Raw genomic sequence first — 19,740 nt, forward strand, 5'->3', positions numbered from 1 at the left:
CAAAGGCATCTGGTCAGCTACTGTGTGAACAGAATGCTGGTCTAAACAGACTTTTGGTCTTATGTTCTTAATTTCGGTTGCAGCTGAACCTGACTTGGAATTGAACCAAAAATTGTAACGATTTGACTCCATGATCTGTGTGTGTGTGTGTGTGTGTATGTAAGCAATGGAAGTGCTCAAACCCACTTCCAAAATGATGACTGGGATGTGAAGGACTATTAGGTTATGCCCAAGAATAACAAAAAAGATGGCCCAGTTCAGATGCATATAGGAGCTATGTTGAATCAGGTAGCAGAAGCTTACACTCCATCCACCAGATGTGCTTCACCTGCCTCTGGGCCCAGTAGATAGGGCCGCCCCTACCATTAGATAAAGTGAGGAAAGAACTGTGTGCCATGAAACCTGCCCTGCACCTTCTAAGTTATTCTGTTACTTTCAGATGCGGTGAAAGATGCTGTCCAATTATCAGTATCGAAGAAAAATGCCACTGCCAATCCAGCTGGCTTCTGTACATGGAATGGGGCAGGGCGCCATCTTGTTCTTTGCCCTAGACAGCAAAATGTCTTGGGCTGGTCCTGCTAGTGGATATCCTGGTAGCCACCTGCCTCACTTCCCAATGTATACTATGTTTTTAATCAGTATTTTATGTATTTTATATTTACTGTTGTTCCCCGCCTCGATCCAAATGGAGAGGCTGGTAAGAAATATTTTTATATTGTATTATTTTTAGTGTGTTTGCACCTGCACAGTTCAGGCCCTGCGCTCATGTATATGTGTAGGTTCCATGTATGCACGACTGGTGTGCCCAGTAGATGGGTATGACCCCACTCAGCCCTCTCTGCACAAACACGGTCATTTCAACCATCCGGCATTTAAACTGTAAGGGCAAGAAATTAGCACTGAATACTGGAAATAGCTCAAGCACTGAAACTCTGGTTCATACGAGACTAGCAAATTCTTTACCTCTGCATTCTCTACGCGCATCTTAAGAGCCTCCTCTGAGGCATCTACCGGATGGCCCAGCAGGTCTGGTTCTACTTTCAGGGGAGAATCAACATTCCCAGGGCTGTCGGTGACTGACTCCGTGTCTTCCTCTTGCATTCTCAGCCGCTTCATCTCCTATCAACATCAAATAGCATGCGTTACAATCTCCCATTTCTTCAGTGTGTTTTAGTCTCTGGTGTGGTTTTTAATTAATCTCAGGAACGATCTGCAAATTTGATTCTATTCATTCAACTCTTAATGGAGAGCATGGATTTTGCTCCCATGGGTGTTAAATTAGCACAGTAGAGTAATACCGCATTTCTTCGATTCTAAGACGCACTTTTTTCCCCATATAAACATCTCTAAAAACGGGGTGCGTCTTAGAATCGCGGGTGCATTTATTATTATTTATTTATTATTATTATTATTATTATTATTATTATTATTATTATTATTATTATTAATTATATAGCACCAACAATGTACTTGGTGCTGTACAAAATATACAAATAAAACAGTGATACCCTGCCTAGAGGCTTACAATCTAAAATCACATTAAAACATATGAAGGGGGGGAGAAGGGGTTCACAAAGCAGAAATAAGAGAATAATCATACTAATAAGAACAGTAAATCAAGCTAAAATACCAAAAGCTATTGAAAAGCCATATTTCTTAGAATCAAAGCTTTTTTTCTGTTTGTGGTACTGAAATTAGTGTGTGTCTTACAAGCGATGGCGTCTTAGAACCGAAGAAATACGGTAACTATATTTGTGAATTGTCACTGTCCTTATCTTATATACATTTGGAGTTTCTGTATTTCAAGACATTTTGACCCCATTTTTAATAATCCCCCTTCTCTCCCCCATCTGTCTCCATTAACAAATATATGTGTTAACTGAGGACAATACTTAAATGTATTAGACTACTGTAATGCGCTCTATGTGGGGCTGCCCATGTATGTGGTTCAGAAGCTGCAGCTTGTGCAGAACGCAGCAGCGAGGGTGCTCACCGGGACACCTATTTCTGCACACATAAAACCAGGGGCAAAAGAACTGCACTGGCTGCCTATTAGCTACTGAGCCATGGACAAGGTCATGCTATCATCTTACAAAGCCCTAAATAACTTGGGACCAGGATACCTAGCAGACTGCCTTCCCAGACCCAGGCAACATTTACGATCTTCAGAGGAGGCCCTGCTTTGTCATCCCAACATGGTCCTACAACTCAATTCAAAGTGCTGGTATTGACATTCAAAGCCCTAAACGGTTTGGGGCCAGGTTATCTGAAGGAACGCCTCCCCCCATATGTACCTGCCCGGACCTTAAGATCATCTTCAGGGGCCCTTCTCCGTGAGCCCCTGCCAAAGGAAGTGAGGCAGGTGGCTACTAGGAGGAGGGCTTTCTCCGCTGTGGCGCCCCGGCTGTGGAATGAGCTCCCCAGAGGGGTCCGCTTGGCGCCTACACTGTATTCTTTTCGTCGCCAGCTGAAGACCTTTTTATTCTCTCAGTATTTTAACACTTAATTTTAACTTAAATTTAAATTTTACTGTTCTAACTCTGTATTTTAATCTTATATCAATTTTGCTGAGTGGTTTTATCCTGGTTGTGCTTTTCATACTGTATTTTGTATTTGTGTTTTTAACCTGTTGGTAGTTTTATTATGGTTTTAATTTTTGTGAACCACCCAGAGAGCTTCGGCTATTGGGCGGTATAAAAATGTAATAAATAAATAAATAAATAAATAAAATAAACTCCCAGCATGACTGGGGCATGCTGGGAGTTGTAGGACCTTTTCTTCTGTCTGAACATGCATAGGATTGTACCCAAAGTCTCCCTAATCCAAGGCTAACACCTCTTAGCACACTGCTGTAAAGTGCAACTCTACCAAAGTAGCAAAGCAGAAGGAGAGGGGGGGGAAATATCTGTGAGAACTCACAAACTGTGTCTTCTTTATAAGTTTGGCCCATTTTCTGTTCAGTTTTTTCAGTTCTCCAGAAACAGCTGAGCCCACTTCCTCATTGCTGGATTCAATCAAAAAGTTTCCAGCTTCGTTTAAAGATCCATGCCGGGAGTTCCAGGCCGCGAGGGACTGTGTGGGGATCTATAAAGCACACGCGACACTTACATTGCATCCACAAAGGGCAAAACAATTTTAAGGACTGTGAAGCAAAGCAAACATACTTTTTTAGGATGCTCTTTCCGCGTCTCTTCCAGCCAAGACTTTAGCAAGTGGATGTTCTCCGTATAGGTGGCCCAGGACGACAAGACTTTTTGCAAAGTTTCATTCACATTGTTAATGTATCCCTTGCACTTGGAAATCTGAGATTTTACCATCTTAAACAGTTTGCCTGCATCTTCAGGACCAGCGCCTAGAAAGTTATATAACAATGCTGTCATTAACCAGTTCTACAGCCGAGCCCAAAGTTCCAGTCCTGATTCATTCTGTAACCGTATGCAGCAAGCCACCATTAGGCCCACTTATAGATGGGAAGCTGAAAAAGACTGACCTGGTTCAGATGACACGACAGCCTGCCGTGGGGGTTAATTAAGATTTGCCGAGTTGCAGCGTGTGCTGTCCACCATTATGAATATGAAAGGCCAGCCCAGGGGTTGATGTGGATTGTCGTGTCATCCAAACCCGGCCAGCAGGAGTTATTTGAGGGTTAAATAACCCACGCATAACCCCTGCTGCAGTGCTTTAAGGTAATGCAAGGGTTGTTTAACCCTCAAATAAACCCTGCCGCTTGGGTGCAGACGAAACGCCAAGTCATGGCAAACCCCCGCCCTGAAGTCAAGGTTTGCATATGCATAATAAACAAGCCCTAAACAACTTGGGACCAGGATACCTGAGAGAGCGCCTTCTCCCTTACCAACCTGCCCAGTCACTGAGGTCATCCGAGGGCCTGCTCCTGGTGGTTCCACATAGATCCATCCTCCGATTGGAATCCACCAGGGGAAGAGCCTTCAGCGTGGTGGCCCCCCTCCTGTGGAATTCCCTGCCTCTGGAGGTCAGGTAGGCGCCAACCTTGTACTCCTTTCGGCGCCTCCTGAAAACATCTTTATTCCAAGAAGCCTTTCTTTAACATGCAGCCTTGGATTACTGTTATTGCTTCTTTTAAATTTTGTTTTAACTGTTTTTATTCTGTTTTGATTTTCAATTTACCTTGTACACCGCTCCGAAATTTTTCAATGGGGAGCGGTATATAAATATTCTAAATAAATAAATAAATAATAGCGCCTGGCATTTTCTGAAGCTCCTTACGGGTAAATTAACCCATGATGGGCTGTCGTGTCATGCGAACTAGCCCAGTGACTTGCCCAAGACCACCCAGCAAGTACGTCACTGCGCTGGGACTGGGACTGGACCCTATACCTAAGCTCCAACTACACTTCATGTATTACTGATGGTAAGGATGTTGTGAAATTAAAATGACCGTGGGATCACACCAGGCGAGCGGAATCTGGTGGCTCTGATGTCAGTGGGGCAGTGAATCCAGTCCGGGTTTTAGTCAGAACTCTAAAGGAGCTATCCGACAGGCTCTTTAGGGGGAGGGTGTTTTTTTAGGTTGGTTTGTTTGGTACTTCTGCAAATTTTAGGTTTCTCTAAATTGACTGATGCCTCCCTCTAGTGTCTGGACGGTGCTGTTGTGGTTACATAAGCAAGGCATCTGCAGCCTGAACATTGAAAATAGCAGGAAAGACAGGAGCCCGGATTGGATTGCAGTTATGTCTGTGAGTTCTTACCCAAATTAGAAGTGCTTATAATTTTGTTCTTCTTCTCGTCACATACTTTCAAGGCTGCATCTAGTTGGCCAACAAAGCCTTTTTCTTCAATAAAATCCTGCCCAAAAGAGAAAATGCAATTTATTTATTTATTTATTTTACAACATCCCTTTCCCCACCAAAAAAAAAAAAATGCTCAAAAGATGAACTGGTCTGAGACGTGCTTACTGGTAAATAGATTTTGGAGAGAATTCTGTTAGGGATTTCCGAATAAAATAAAATAAAAATAAACCAACCTACTGGGAAGGAAATCCATCTGCAAACCAGACGGGTTTCATCTTTGTTTGGCATTCCCTCCATCCTCTCTGTCTATGGGAGCCCAGATCTTTTATTATAATGACTAAGATGGGTCCTCCCATTAGGAATATGAGACACACCGTCTCAGGTAACAGAGGCTAAGGGGAGACAGGATAGAGGTGTACAAAAGCATACATGGTATTGGGTCACTCTACAAAAGAGGGCAGGGCTCCTGCAGCTTTAACTGTTGTGATGAAGAGGGAATTTCACCAGGTGCTGCATGCCTACAAAGGACACCTGCTTGAATTCCCTCTTCATCACAACTGTAAAAGATACAGGAGCCCCATCCTTTTCATATGGTCACTCTACACCTGTAGAAAAGCCCTCTCTGTCTGGTATCAATTTCCATCAGCAGGTAAAGATATTTTTCTTCTTCCAGGTCTTTTGGGGACTGTCTTGACATCGTCTTTGCCCCCGGGTGGCTCCAAATTGGCGCAGCATCAGTTAGCAAAGAGAAGAAGATCCATGGCTGAAAAGTCGGGGATTTACCCCAACTTTTCCAGCCAGAGCGAGGGCAGCCTGGCTCTTTTGCCGCTCTGCGTTCGCTCCAGAGTTGATCAGCGGGAACTTTCCCAGGCGGAAGACGACCTCCTATTGATTGCCATCCGCCGGGGCCTTTTCTCCACCTCCTCATTGCAGAGGCCGCCGTATAGACAGACCGTTGGTCTTTCCATTTTAAAACTGTATTTGTGTTATTTAGATACTTGCAGCGCTATTGTGATCTGCTGTTGGTTTTACTTTAGTTTATTCTGTGGCTGTTTTAATTGGTTTTAGATTTTACACTATGTTTTATTGTTCTTACTGGGTTATGGTTTTACCTCTGTTTTGTGAACCAACCAGAGAACCTGGGCGATTTGGAAGTATAGCAAGTACGGGAGCAATCCTATGCATATTTAGACAGAAAAGTCTTACAACTGGCTGGGGAATGCTGGGAGTTATAGGACTAATTTGCATAGGATTTCACCCTAGGTAAATTAAAAACACCATATAAATAAATAAATAAACAATGCTCAAAATTGTCCTATTGATTTCAGTCAGGTTAACTCCCTAGTAAATGTGTTTACAGAAAAGACAGGCGAGACTGTGGAAAAACACAGAATCACGTAATAGTAGAGTTGGAAGGGGCCTACATAAGGCCATCGAGTCCAACCCCCAGCTCAATGCAGGAGTCCATGCTAAAGCATCCCTGACAGATGGTTGTCCAGCTGCATCTTGAAGTCCTCTCATGTGGGAGAACCCACCACCTCCCTAGAGAATTGGTTCCATTGTCGTACTGCTCTAGCAGTCAGGAAGCTTTTCCTGACGTCCAGCCAGAAGCTGGCTTCCTGTCACCTGAGCCCGTTATTCCGTGTCCTGTACTCTGGGATGATTGAGAAGAAATCATGGCCCTCCTCTGTGTGACAACCTTTCAAGTATTTGAAGAATTCTATCATGATGCCTTCCCTCAGTCTTCTCTTCTCAGGGCTAAACACAGGAGTCCAACATCACCTGGAGGGTCACCGGACACTCCCTACCCAGTTATAGTTTTTAATAGGCATCCCTTGAAGGAGAAACTGCTCTTCCGTGATTAGCAATAAAATCTAAGAATAGTAGAATTGGAAGGGGCCTATATAAGGCCATCGAGTCCAATCCCCGGCTGAGTGCAGGAATCCACTTTAAAGCATCCCTGACAGATGGTTGTCCAGCTGCCTCTTGAATCCCTCTATTGTGGGAGAGCCCATGACCTCCCTAGGAAATTGGTTCCATTGTCATACTGCTCTAACTGTCAGGAAGTTTTTCCTGACGTCCAGCCGGAATCTGGCTACCTGTAACTTGAGCCCATTATTCTGTGCTAGAAGTGGAGCCTCCTCGTTCACAGAATTGTATAAGGGAAATGCAGCTGATGTCATCTTCCACTAATCACCCTCCTGTGATCTGCACTAGCCCTGCTATGTTTCCTCACCACTTTTCCCGCCTTTTTTTTTCCTTCTACAAAAACACTGTTAAGGAGGAAAAGATGAAAAAGCTGCAATGTATTTTGACTGATAGCACTCGGTACCGTCTGGCTGAAGGCACCCAAGGCCGAGAGACAAAAAGGAAGGAATTTGTTGAGGGAGGGAGTGAATAAAAATAAGAATGTCCAAAGAGAAGGCATTCGCAGAAGCATGAAGCTGAGATCTAGCACAGTTTGTGTGACGCCCGCGTCTGGGAAGGATTCGATACTCCTTGAACACATGATCGTTAATGATACAAATTAATTTAAATCTTTGCCAGATGTCAGGAACTGCCACAAACAGTTCAAGAAATAGCATCAGATTGCTGTCAAGGTTTATACCTTGCAAAATTTGTCAAGTCTTCCTCCTCGGGGGGGGGGGGGAGGAAAAAATATTTTCCCCATCCCTTGGTTAGCCATTTGTAGCTTTACAGTGACATCTGCTGCTTAATTCAGCAATAACAGCTGCAACGGAAGCGACCACCAAAACGTTGTGTATAATAATGCTCAGCAGGCCTTTAGCACTTCCTACTGTTAATATCATAACCCTATTGCAGGTGAGAGGCCTGAGGCTGAGAGGGAGCGGCTTGTCTAAGACCATCTAGTGAGATCATGGTAGATGCATAATTTGAATGGGGGACTTTGTGATTCAGCTCTCAGACTCTTAGGCCACAATCCTATGCAAGTTTAGACATGAAAAAATGTCCTAGAATTCCCAGCGTGCCCCAGCCAGAACTTTCTCCTGCTACCGTTGTAGAACTTTCTCCTGCTACCATGACCCTTACATGGTGTGTGTGTGTTTTAACTTATGTAGGGTAAAATCCTACACATATTTACACAGAAATAAGTCCTACAACTTCCAGCATTCCTCAGCCAGCAATAGCTGGCTGGGGAATGCTGGTAAGTATAAGATATTTTTCCTCTCTAAACATGCATAGCATGGCATAAGAACATAAGAAGGGCCGTGCTAGATCAGATCAGGGGTCCATCTCGTCCAGCACTCTGTTCACACAGGGGCCAACCAGCCATCGGCCAGGGACCAACAAGCAGGACATGGTGCAACAGCACCCTCCCACCCATGTTCCCCAGCAACTGGTGCACACAGGCCCACTGCCTCGAATACTGGAGATAGCACCCAACCACCAGGGCTAGTAGCCATTGGTAGCCTTTGCCTCCAGGAATTTATCCAACCCCCTTTTAAAACCATCCAGATTGGTGGCCGTCACTACATCTTGTGGCATTGAGTTCCATAATTTAACCCTTCTCCGCGAGCCCCTGCCAAAGGAAGTGAGGCAGGTGGCTGCTAGGAGGAGAGCCTTCTCCGCTGTGGCACCCCGGCTGTGGAATGAGCTCCCCAGAGAGGTCCGCCTGGCGCCTACACTGTACTCCTTTCGTCGCCAGCTGAAGACCTTTTTATTCTCTCAGTATTTTAACACTTGATTTTAACTTAAATTTAAATTTTACTGTTCTAACTCTGTATTTTAACCTTATATCAATTTTTGCTGCATGGTTTTATCCTGGTGGTGCTTTTTATACTGTATTTTGTATTTGTGTTTTTAACCTGTTGGTTGTTTTGTTATGGTTTTAATTTTTGTGAACCGCCCAGAGAGCTTCGGCTATGTGCTGTGTGAAGAAGTCCTTCCTTTTATTTGTCCTGGCACCCTTCGCCACTGTTCTGGCCTGGGCATGCTGGAAGCTGTATGACCTTTTTCCTGTCTAAGCACACATAGGATGGCACCCTTAGCCAGCCTGCAACTGGAAAGCGCCATCATGCTTACATGCCATTCTGACAGCAACGACTCCACAGTCTCCTTGGTCCCATACTTGATGTGCCAGATGTTCAGTTTAGATATCAGCTCCTCCAGGACAGCAGAGCACAGCAAGTGGTGGTACTCCACAAAGATGTTGAAATCTGTCAGCTGAATGTTGCTGAACCTGAAACAAAAGCCAGAATGCAAGAAGAAAGGGGTGGAGGTGATCTGCATGGCACAAGGCACGTGGTGACCTAGGGAAATGTTCAACTTTTTATACAATGATCATGGAACGCCTGCCCTGGCATGAACCTACCGGTGTACTCTGTTCATCACCCTCCAAGAGCCTCCTCCAAGGGAGGCTCAGAACGTGGCAACAAACAAGAGGGCCTTCTCAGTGGTGGCCCCTATTTATGGAATGATCTGCCCAATGGCACCAACACTTATTTATTTATGTCATTTATATCCCACCTTTTTGCATCCAAGGAACCTAAGGCGGCAGACATAACCCTCCTCTACATTTTTATCCTCACAGTCCTGTGAGGTATGTTGGGCTATGAGTCTGCGACTGGCCCAAGGTCACCCAGTAAGCTTCCATGACCAAGTGGGGATCCAACAGGAATGCTGGCGGGGGATGAGAGGAGTTGTAGTCCAGCACGACTCCCGTCAATTATAAAGAATGCAGATGGCAAATGCCGTCAGAGAAATGCCTTCTAAGAGAGGAGGTAGAGGTAGTGCTTCTTCTCAGACAACCTTTCCCAACTTGGTATTGTGTTGGAATGCAACTCCCATCATTCCCAGCCAGCACTACTATGATGGGAGTTGTAGTCCAACACAACTAGAGGGCACCGGGTTGGGAAACGCTGGAAAGGGCTGGTATGTTTCACTGAGGGCAGCAGGGAGCGCCATCAGCCAATGTCCACTCCTGCCAACGCATTGCCAAATTTGGTAAAAAGTTGTCATTTATTTTCAGCCCCTTAGGCTGACAATCTGACAAGGGCACCTGACAATCACAAACCTCCTCTTCATTTCATTCAGCTTCTGAGGGGGCACCAGCAGCGTGCCTTCCTTATCTCTGTTCTCGAAGGACTGCAGGGTCTCCAAGTGCCGTTCGAAACATTCCATCGAGCTCTGAAAGAAGGAGAAGGCGCCGTTCACGGATCTCCTACGCTTAAAGCACCGTCACAGGAGGAAACAGCAACGCACACCTATGAGATCTTTACGCGGGAATGTAACACTAAAGTTTTGCTGTAAGGGCTCAACAGTTTGGGGGCACGATGATAAAAACAATTCCAGAAATTTTGCATCACTTTACCTAATGGCCTGACAGTATCGCTACTGATGTCAAGGACGTTATCCTAGAGGAATAGCGTGAGACTTTTTCTATGATACTTTCTGACGCCAACATTTGACGTCCTTATGCTGCTGCCCGGGACCCAGTCCCTGGTACGGCCACTATTGATGCCTGCCTGACCTACTCCCACACTCACTCCCATGTCCTTTTTCTGGCCTAGTATTCCAAGCAGTGACAGGAGACTGGATCTGGATACCATTTTAATTTCCCACAATGCCCCTGACCTAACATTGCCCTGAGGAATTGTGAGAAATTAAAGGTTACTTGGCCCAGCACTGCTCAGAACGCTGCCACCAGAGCCAGGTCTGCTCACCAGAGCCCACCAGAGGACCCTTTTTGCCCAGGGCCCTCTCGAACCTGGAACCAGGACCTCTGCTCACCTCGTCTTTTGTAAATACTGGAAGTCCCACTTGAAACGTTTAAAAGAGGACAGTTACTTCGAGTTGTAAATAACGTGATTTGTGAGATTAACCATTTTATTTAAAAAACCAAACTGAAATTACAATTTAGCTATCAAAGCCATGAAATATATCATTAAAGTGTACAAAATGTCTATGAAGTGTACAATGTCTAATGGTGTGCCTCTCCTGGGATAAACTGACCCTTATACTACGTTCAGCATCTAAATCCCTCTTCCAGGTGCTTCCTCCGAGGAATGCTTGGAGGGTACAAGAAGGAAGAGGGCCTCAGTGGTGGTGGCCCCCAAATTATGGAATGATCTCCCCAACGAAGCCTGCCTGGCATCTACATTGTTATCTTTTCAGCGCCAAGTTAAAACTATCCTCTTCTCCCAGGCATTTGGCAGCAGATAATGAGTTTTTAATTGGGTCCTGGATTGTCTTTGGTTGATTGTTTAAAAAATGTTTTAGATATATGTTGTCTGTCTGTGTGTTGTCTGTTTATATGTTCTTGTGTAAATGGTTTTGCACTTTGTAAAATGCATTTTTAATGGCTTTCAATTTTTGTGAACCGCCCAAAGAGCTTTGGCTGTGGGGTGATGGGAGAAGGAAAAGCAAAGTCCAAAAACCTAGGCAGGTATTGTAGCCATGAGACCTTCTGCGGCTTTTGGATATATGTTTTTCTCATCTGAAGTTATCTAAGTTCAGCTGCTGATTCACAGCACATAGTTAAGTTATGGACCTCACTACCACAAGATGTGGTGAAGGCCACCAATCTGGAGGGCTTCAAAAGGGGGTTGGATAAATTCCTGGAAGAGAAGGCTATCCATGGCTCCTAGCCCTGAGGGTTGTGTGCTATCTCCAGTATTCGAGGCAGTAAGCCTGTGTGCACCAGTTGCTGGGGAACATGGGCGGGAGGGTGCTGTTGCACCATGTCCTGCTTGTTCATCCCTGGCCGATGGTTGGTTGGCCACTGTGTGAACAGAGTGCTGGACGAGATGGACCCTTGGTCTGATCCAGCAGGGCTCTTCTCATGTTCTTATGTACATAATCTGGAAGTACTTCCGTGTTTAGATCCTGTTTGTTTTATACGGCACACCAAATTTCTTATTCAGTTTCATCGCTTTATTTTGTCATTATTCTTTGTAGCTGGTTTCCATGTAAAAATAAAGCAGCTAAAAACGATCATCTCTCCCTTGCCCCGGGATACAGCCCTGCCCTTTGGGCCCAGTTTTTCTACGGCCCAAGACCATGAAGCGTGTGGCACGTTTCCGCGGATCCGGGAACCACACTGCGCCCATCGGGGGTAGGGTGGGGGGAGCAAGGAAAGTAGTTAATTTTTTTTAAAAAAAAACACCTTACCTTTGCACACGAGCGTTTGTGCGCTCCGTCCCCTTTAAAATATGATTTTAAAATGGCGGGCGTGACGGCTCTCTTCCTGAGGTCGTCGCGCCTTACATGTAAACAGGGGTGAGGTCTCGCGTTAATTGCAACGCGAGGTCTCCCCTCCTCTCCCCCGGACTTTCAGGTAGGTCTAGCTAAGGCCTGAGTTCTTAGAGAGCACCATTAGAGTTCTAACTGGTTCTGACTGAAACCGTCCCACTAACATCGCAGCCACCAGCCTCCACTGTGTGCACATGTGTTAAGAATTATGTTTTATTTCCCGTAACCAACCTGGATGGATCTCATTTTTCCTTCAAGGACAGCCATTGCTTTACAGTGGTCTTGAGAATCTGGTAGGTCTTCCGCCAGCTGATGCTCTATCTCTTGGAGCCAGGATTCAATGACATCGAGAGGTGGAGGTAACAACAGGTCCAGCTTTGCTTTCCATTCATTCATCTGGAAAGACAAGACACAGGGGTCCATCACACCTACTTTTTTTCCAGGTACGATCCACGGATTCCACCTCCGTTTCATTAGCGCATCAAGCGCTGGTCCCCTTCACATGCCTTCCTGGTATCGCCACTGTACCAGCAAAAACTCTTTTTGCTTGCTGGCTCTTCCACTATTGCGCCCGCCACGCCCCCCACATCCCCTTCTCCTTCCTCCACCAGTTCATTGGTTCTTGTGGTTGATGGACATTGTGATGGGCGTGGGCAACTTCGCCCCCCTCTGGTTTTGTTGTCTAGCATTTTAGCGATTTAGCGTTTTATCAGCTGGATGCCGTTTCTGCCTTTAGAGGTGAGACGATGCTCCCTCCTGCGCGGGGTCATTGTGCGCCCTTCCCCCCCCTTCCCGGTTGAACGGTTCTACGGACTGGAAGAGAACCGCCAACGTCCTTCTCTTTTGTCAGCAAGACCACCCTTCAATGCACATGCCCCCAAGAAGGGACATTCTGCGACATAGCGTGAGGAAGGCAATCCCGCGTGGAGAAAAAATACCGCACTTTCCCCACCCCAGAAAAACATGGAAAATGGAGGGGAAGAGGAGAGATGTCTGCAGGACATGGACGACATTGTGTGAGGATCGCGGGGCAAAACGGTAAACAAGGCAGGACAAAAGTGCGATAAAACGCTGGTCTGATGGAGCTCATAGATATACAGTTCATGCAGGTTCTTTGTTACACACACACACACACACATATACACCGATGTATTCTAGCTAACAAAGGGAGCTTCCAGAAGGATAGCAATTACCACTGCCCAATCCTGAACAGATATTTTTGTGGTAAGAAAGCAAAACAAAACAGAAGCTGCACTGGGAAAACCTGGGAGAGTGGAAAACTGCAGCGTCTGGATCCTCCCATAAAATTCTCTTTGAGGCCAAGGCAATTGCACGCGCACACACACACACACACACACGCACACACACACACAAGTTTGGTCTGGAAGCACCTCTACTGGGCATCAAGCCTTGGCAAAGGTCAAGCTCCAGGAAGGTATATGCCAAGACCACGGAAGGTTCACATGTTGCATTGTTCACCACATGCATTAAATGTGGGAGATTTAGCAAGGCTCAGGGAGGGGAGGACAGGGAGGGACAATCGATTTTAAGAGAGGGAGAAGCCTTTTTCTGGTTCCCATTGTTAAACAACTCACCAGCCTACTGCAAGTCACCCCAAAACCTACCAAAACATTGTAACAAACCTTCTGCCAACCCCATAGGTGTGTGCAGCAGATTTCGTTAGGGTGCGTACCCAGAGATTATTATTTTTAAAAAAAACATTTATTGAATACTCAGTCATAAAGGAAATTATTTTTATTCATTTATTTATTAAACACTGTAGACACTGATGCCCTCCTCTGTGCTCGGCTTGCCTGACAGCGGGAGGGCCATTGCAGGGAAGGGGCAGAATGGGGAGATGCATTGGTGGGGCTTTGTGGTGACACGAGCCTTTTCATTCCTGCTGCCAGGAGCAATGGCAGCAGTTCTTCGGCACAGCCAGAGGGCCATTCCCACTGCGTCTGGATCACCCTCTGGATCCCTACTCAATGCCCCCCTTAATTTGGCACTTATTACTTGAGACATTAAGGGGTGCCTGGGCACACCTGGCACACCCCTTGCGCACGCCTACGGCCAACCCCTGATGTAGGAGTTGTCACCTCTGATGGATGGAATGTTCTAACTACATCATCTTTGCACCACATTTGTACGGCATGAAGCGGCATTCCCCATCCTCCTTGGCCACCCAACACATGAGCATGTCATGGATCAAGACCCCGAACCTTCTTCCTCAGAGGATCCTGACCCCTCGTCCTCAGAAGAAAAGGCTCCGGAGATAACTCTTCAGGGAGAGGACTCAGTTATGGAAAGGCTTCTGCCTCCTGAAGACTCAGTTCTCCAGGAAGACCCAAGGGACCTATCCCCCTGTTTCTGGAGCAGGTTGGATTGCCATCCTTAGACTCTGAGGGCTCCACCAAGACACCACCATGTCACAGGCTCCCCCTGCATTGTTGCAGTCTGAGCCTGCTAAAACAGATCAGGCCTCTGTAAGAGAAAAGGCCTTAGCCACCAGCCTAAAGGAAGCCAAACTCCTATTTAAGTCTCAGCCATGATCTGCTGCTTGTTGGAGCAATATAGAGGGAGGGTTCACATATCACGATAAGCTGGGGTTCCACAGGAACCCTTGTTTATTGTTTATGAACAGCACGTTCATAGATGCTACCTGTTCGCTCCTGTTTCAAGTACATTCTGAAAGAACCTTGACTTGTTGTGATGTGTGAATTGGGTCATAGACAAGCTTGCCTTGCCTTCCAGTCCCACCACTACTCAGAGCTCTCCATGGTGGCATCCGATTCCTGTTCTGCCTCTCTGGGAAACCTGGCTTGCCCAAAATCCTGATAAGATCCAATCCATCATAGAATTCTGTAACCCAGGCCTCACCAGTACCTAATGACAACAGAGGCAGAACAGGATAACGTAGAAGCCTTTCACATCAACAACATAACTTGCAGATTCCTTGAAATGTCCCAATAACCTGTGAATAGATGCTGTTCCACTCTTCCCTCATCCTCAGGTAATCGTCACTCAGCTCCAACGCTTTTCTTTTAGATGCCAGTACAGGCAAGAAGGCTTTTTTCTCCTCGTTAAATGTTTCTGTAAATGACAGCATCTCCTAAAGATAAAAAAATAATAAGAATATATGCCCAAATTCAGTGTCAGATACTCATGTGGTGAAATATTCAGGTGTTGTTGTTGTTGTTGTTTAAAAAAACATTAGTTAAACAGATGGCCTAAATTTACAAAGCTACTTACTTGGAACTTCGTGTAAAAGGGTGCGGTCTCGGTTTCAGCCAGCAATTTTGTTAATTTTCTTTCTTGAGCCCTCAGCCAGCTCAAGGTCTCATGGACTTTTCCCTGGGAAACGGAACAGAACACTGCATATATCACTCCTCAGTTTGCATTGTTTGCAGAAAAGGGCGCCCTGCCAAATAGAGCCCCAAGGATGTTCCCTTCTGCAAAGTGCTTTCAGTCCAAACCTGGCGTGCAACAATTCACACCAAAATCAAGAGGATTTTGGAAAGAGACGGTGCACCTGGGGCTGGTGCGGAAGAATGCTGTGTCTCCCTTAAGCATGAAGGAAGTGAGCTGTAGAGTCCTGTGTATTTTATTTTTATTTATTTGTTACCTTGATATCCAACTCCAGTTTATTTTATTTATTATTACATTGGTATCCCGCCTTTTCCTTCTTGCAAGGAGTTAATGGCAGCATGCATAATCCTCCTCCTCTCCATTTTATCCTCACAACAGCCCTGTGAGGTAGGTCAGGCTGGGAGTCAGTGACTGGCCCAAAGTCACCCAGCACATCCATGGCCAAGTGGGGACCAGAACTAGGGATATCGTGGATGCCCGACTGAATCTGGGAATCTGACGGACTGTCCCGCATCCGCTCACACACACACCCCGGACCCCATCAGGCACCCGCAGCACATTTGCGGACCTAGCACTGCAAGTGCCCACGGGGCCCAACGAGCACGCAGCAGCCAGCCATCCTAGTCTGGAGTCTCCACTGCGCTCCATTCACACCTTTACTCTTGCATAAATGGATGCTGTGTTTCTCACAACCTCCCGCCTTCTTGGGAGACAATAACGAGGCCTGCTAAGTAATCCACAAAGCTTTATTGAAGCAATAAACATCTCTTCCCACCTGAAGAGAGTCTAATCTCTAGGAACTTTCCCCTAGGCAAAAACTATGCAATTGTCCTTTCAAGAAGAATGGAAAGCCCTTTCCCAAGACACGCTAACTTCAGAGAGACTAGTTCTGAGGCAGCTTCTGATGGGATGCCAGACAGGCTGACTTTCTCTCGCCTTCTTTTAGCTCCGCCCGTTTTAGTCTACAGCATACTGTAGGATCGGCTAACCTCTTTGTGCTCTCCCCCTAGGAAGAATGTTGGCTTCCCACTGGTATTGTTTGCCCTTGAGGAGATAAGCTCTGGAGAGGGTTCACTCCCAGCTAGTAAAGAGCTTGTGAGAGCTTTCTCCCCCACTGGTACAGGCTGGCCTGTTTCTGGCACCAACTCCTCTACTTCAGAGTCTGACTGATCACCTGAAACACCTTCTTCCAACCCAGGGGGAGCAGGGCTAGACATGACAGTAGTGGGGCCTTTACAGCTGCCATTTTCACAACAGGGAGAAATACATAATTTTTTGGAGTGAGGGCAGGTGGCTGCTAAGCGCTGGCGGGCCTCACGGAGCCTCAAAAGAAGCTTGCACAGCCTGACAAGTGGGGACAAGCATCCACCCACCCCTACCTAGAACCTGGATCTCCTGAGCCCCAGTCCAACACTCGAACCAATGCCCCACACTGGCTCTGTAAAGGCCCACCTGACTTAAGGTGTGTCTGGTCCAATTCCACAATCCCTCTCCTCCTATATGCAATTCCCCACATGCTACAGACCCTCTGAAGAGCAGCAAGCATGGTTCAGGTCACCACACCTGCACACTAGAGGTGTGGGATATGGGGGACACGGAGCCTACAATTCCATACCCACCCTGCTCCCAATCTGTTAGATCCTTCAAGTGCAGGTTCATAAACATGTGTTAGGGACTCAGCAATTGACCCTAGTCCCAGGAGCACAAGGTTTTAGCTCTGGTGGCTGAAAAGGAGACTAGAGGTTTACGTGATGACGACGACTTCAGTCGATTTTAAAAACAAACGCTGTGATGACATTTGAGCCTCTCTAAGGTTAACAGTGTCCAGGACACAACACAATTCCTTCAAGGTCAGGGAGCATTACATCTGCACCAGCCAGATATAATCGCTTTTGCGACGGTTATCTTCTCACAGGCTCTCTAAAAAGGATGCTTAGAAAACATCCACGTATCCTGAGCCAAAGAAAACGGCAAACATCTCAGGTTTGGTTCAAAGCTGAGAGATGTCACATACCTGCATGTCCTCTTCAGCCACAGGTAAACTTTTGAAATACTGCAGAAACTGGGCCACATACGTCATGATGGATTTCTCATCTGGACTGATGACATCGACATCTGCGAAATGCCAGAAGCCATTATTAACATGCCCCTAGATCACACAAGGTGTGATCACACAGTGTAGTACTTTCAGGAAAACCCATCCAGCATATATATGACTGAAGAGATCCGCCGTTGTGCAGGCCCTAAAACCTGGGGCATTGTTGTACCTGTGGTGTGGGAGATGTGTTCTCGGGCTGCAAGAACACATCTTTTGTATCTGGTCAGGAGGGTAGGACTCCTGCAGCTTTAACTGTTGTGATGAAGAGGGAATTTCACCAGGTGCTGCATGCATACAAATGACACCTGCTGAAATACCCTTTTCAATACAACTGTTAGAGATACAGGAGCCCTGTCCTCCTTTCCATAGGGTCACCCCAATAAAGCCAATGTGCAATGAACACAGCTATGACTGGAGTTCCGCCACACTGTAAGCATCAAATAATTGGTTTGGAAGTGCAGGTGGAACAGAAGGTTTACCTTCCGGTTCAAGCAGCCGGGGAATATTTAGTTCCTTCTCAGCAATTTCGAAGGCCTCTTTTAGATTCTCTTTATTGGACCTGCCTTTCGCGCTCTCCACATCGGCCAAGTCTGGCCGTAAGGCATGAATGACAGCTAAGAAAGCCAATCCATTCCTCCAACTGGATCTGAAATCTGCAACGCTGATGGATCCATGCCTGTGACCAAAAAGACAAAACAAAAACGTGAACGTCACCAAAGTGTCAGTCCTGTAAGCCAGGAGTGTTGAACCTATTTCAGCCCCGTTTTAGAAAACTCTCGGGGGCACATTCCCATTTTGGGTGGGGCTGAAAGCAAAGAGGACGGGGCCAAAAATACCAAAAAAATACCAGCATATTTAGCTTAAAGCTCTTATGGCTACCAGCAAAATCTTAGGAGAAACATTTCAATTCTTTAGAATGGTAAATAAAAACTCTGTGCGAGCCGCTTTCAGATGGCAAAACAACCTAAGAAGAGGCATTAAATCACGGGTTAACTTTGGGTTATTTATCCCACAAACAACCCAAAGTGACTGGGTTCGGACATCACACCAACAAGCTACGAATTTAGATTGTTTTGCAAACTGGATGCAGCTCGTGCGAAGTGAGCAGCCCTGACAAATTGTGCGTTCACTGAGCCATGATTTACTACCATGACATCATCATCATCATCATCATCATCATCATCATCATCATAATTTATTTCTTACCCGCCTCTCCACTTGGAGCGAGGCGGGGAACAACAGTGAATATAAAACACATAACAGCTGATTAAAAACATAATATACATGATTAAAACATCTTTAAAACAACCTAAAATTCCACTGGATAGAAGAGATCAGTCTTTATAGCTTTCTTGAATACTAAAAGACTGTTAAGTTGACGAGCCTCCTCCGGCAGGCCATTCCACAGTCTGGGAGCAGCAGAAGAGAAGGTCCTCTGAGTAATACTTGTCAGCCTAATTTTGGCCGACTGAAGTAGATTCTTCCCAGAGGACCTGAGTGTGCGGGGTGGATTGTACGGGAGAAGGTGATTAGATCAATAAGTTTAAGAAAGAAGCCCATTATTTCACCCACCCCCTACAAACAGACACACAATTACACACAAAAAAACCCAAGTGATCAAACCATTACAAAAGGATTCAGGTATATTTGGAAGAGATGTCACAGAACTTTCTTCCTACTAGCTATTTCTTCCCTCGGGAATACAGGCATGCCCAAAGACACTCAGGCATGAGTCAGTATGATTGCTGATAAAGTATGACCTTAAAAAAATGGTTTGCATACTGTAGATATATTGTAGATAAGCAGGGAGGAGAACAATGGCTAAGGCGTGGGCACACACTGGCTGAATCCCATGATCTCACTGGTTAGAAATGTGAGGGTGTATTGAGACAGTGGCCAACGTTGGTCTCTACACCAAAAAGTTGGGGCAGGGCAAAAAGGAATCACTTAAATTAGCCATACTTTCCCTTTCCTTGTCTATTTATAGAAAACAACCACTAGTGAGCAAAACAAAGGAACGTTCAGTCATTGGGATATGGCCATCTTTCTCAACCTAAGAATATAAGAAGAGCCATGCTGGATCATCTAGACCAGCACTCTGTTCACACAGTGGCCAACCAGCTGTCAACCAGGAATCCACACCCTCCCACCCATGTTCCCCAGCAACTGGTGTATAATGTAAGCCGGCCAGAGAGCTTCAGCTATGGGGAGGTATAGAATAATAATAATGGCTTCTTGCCTCAGATACTGGAGATAGCACACAACCATCAGGGCTAGTAGCCATTGATAGCC

At 45.9% G+C, this 19,740-nt stretch overlaps 2 protein-coding genes across 2 annotated transcripts in view; both read right to left on the reverse strand.

The window, feature by feature from the left end:
• Positions 1 to 1,079, reverse strand: part of LOC134393168 (nesprin-2-like) — a 272,899-nt gene extending 271,820 nt beyond the window's left edge. The window contains exon 1 of the mRNA XM_063118134.1: positions 964 to 1,079. Within this exon, the coding sequence (XP_062974204.1) occupies positions 964 to 984 (21 nt within the window). The 5' untranslated portion in view covers positions 985 to 1,079. The remainder of the gene's footprint in view (positions 1 to 963) is intronic.
• LOC134393471 (nesprin-2-like) overlaps positions 986 to 19,740 on the reverse strand; it is a 72,296-nt gene continuing 53,541 nt past the window's right edge. The window contains exons 8-19 of the mRNA XM_063118497.1: positions 17,928 to 18,124; positions 17,365 to 17,465; positions 15,234 to 15,335; positions 14,956 to 15,093; positions 12,213 to 12,377; positions 9,805 to 9,917; positions 8,814 to 8,970; positions 4,728 to 4,824; positions 3,165 to 3,352; positions 2,920 to 3,084; positions 1,082 to 1,119; positions 986 to 1,007 (exon numbers count right to left, since the gene is read on the reverse strand). Of these exons, the coding sequence (XP_062974567.1) occupies positions 986 to 1,007; positions 1,082 to 1,119; positions 2,920 to 3,084; positions 3,165 to 3,352; positions 4,728 to 4,824; positions 8,814 to 8,970; positions 9,805 to 9,917; positions 12,213 to 12,377; positions 14,956 to 15,093; positions 15,234 to 15,335; positions 17,365 to 17,465; positions 17,928 to 18,124 (1,483 nt within the window). The remainder of the gene's footprint in view (positions 1,008 to 1,081; positions 1,120 to 2,919; positions 3,085 to 3,164; positions 3,353 to 4,727; positions 4,825 to 8,813; positions 8,971 to 9,804; positions 9,918 to 12,212; positions 12,378 to 14,955; positions 15,094 to 15,233; positions 15,336 to 17,364; positions 17,466 to 17,927; positions 18,125 to 19,740) is intronic.

This window comes from Elgaria multicarinata, chromosome 2, assembly GCF_023053635.1.
Source record: "Elgaria multicarinata webbii isolate HBS135686 ecotype San Diego chromosome 2, rElgMul1.1.pri, whole genome shotgun sequence".
Classification (NCBI taxonomy): domain Eukaryota; kingdom Metazoa; phylum Chordata; class Lepidosauria; order Squamata; family Anguidae; genus Elgaria; species Elgaria multicarinata.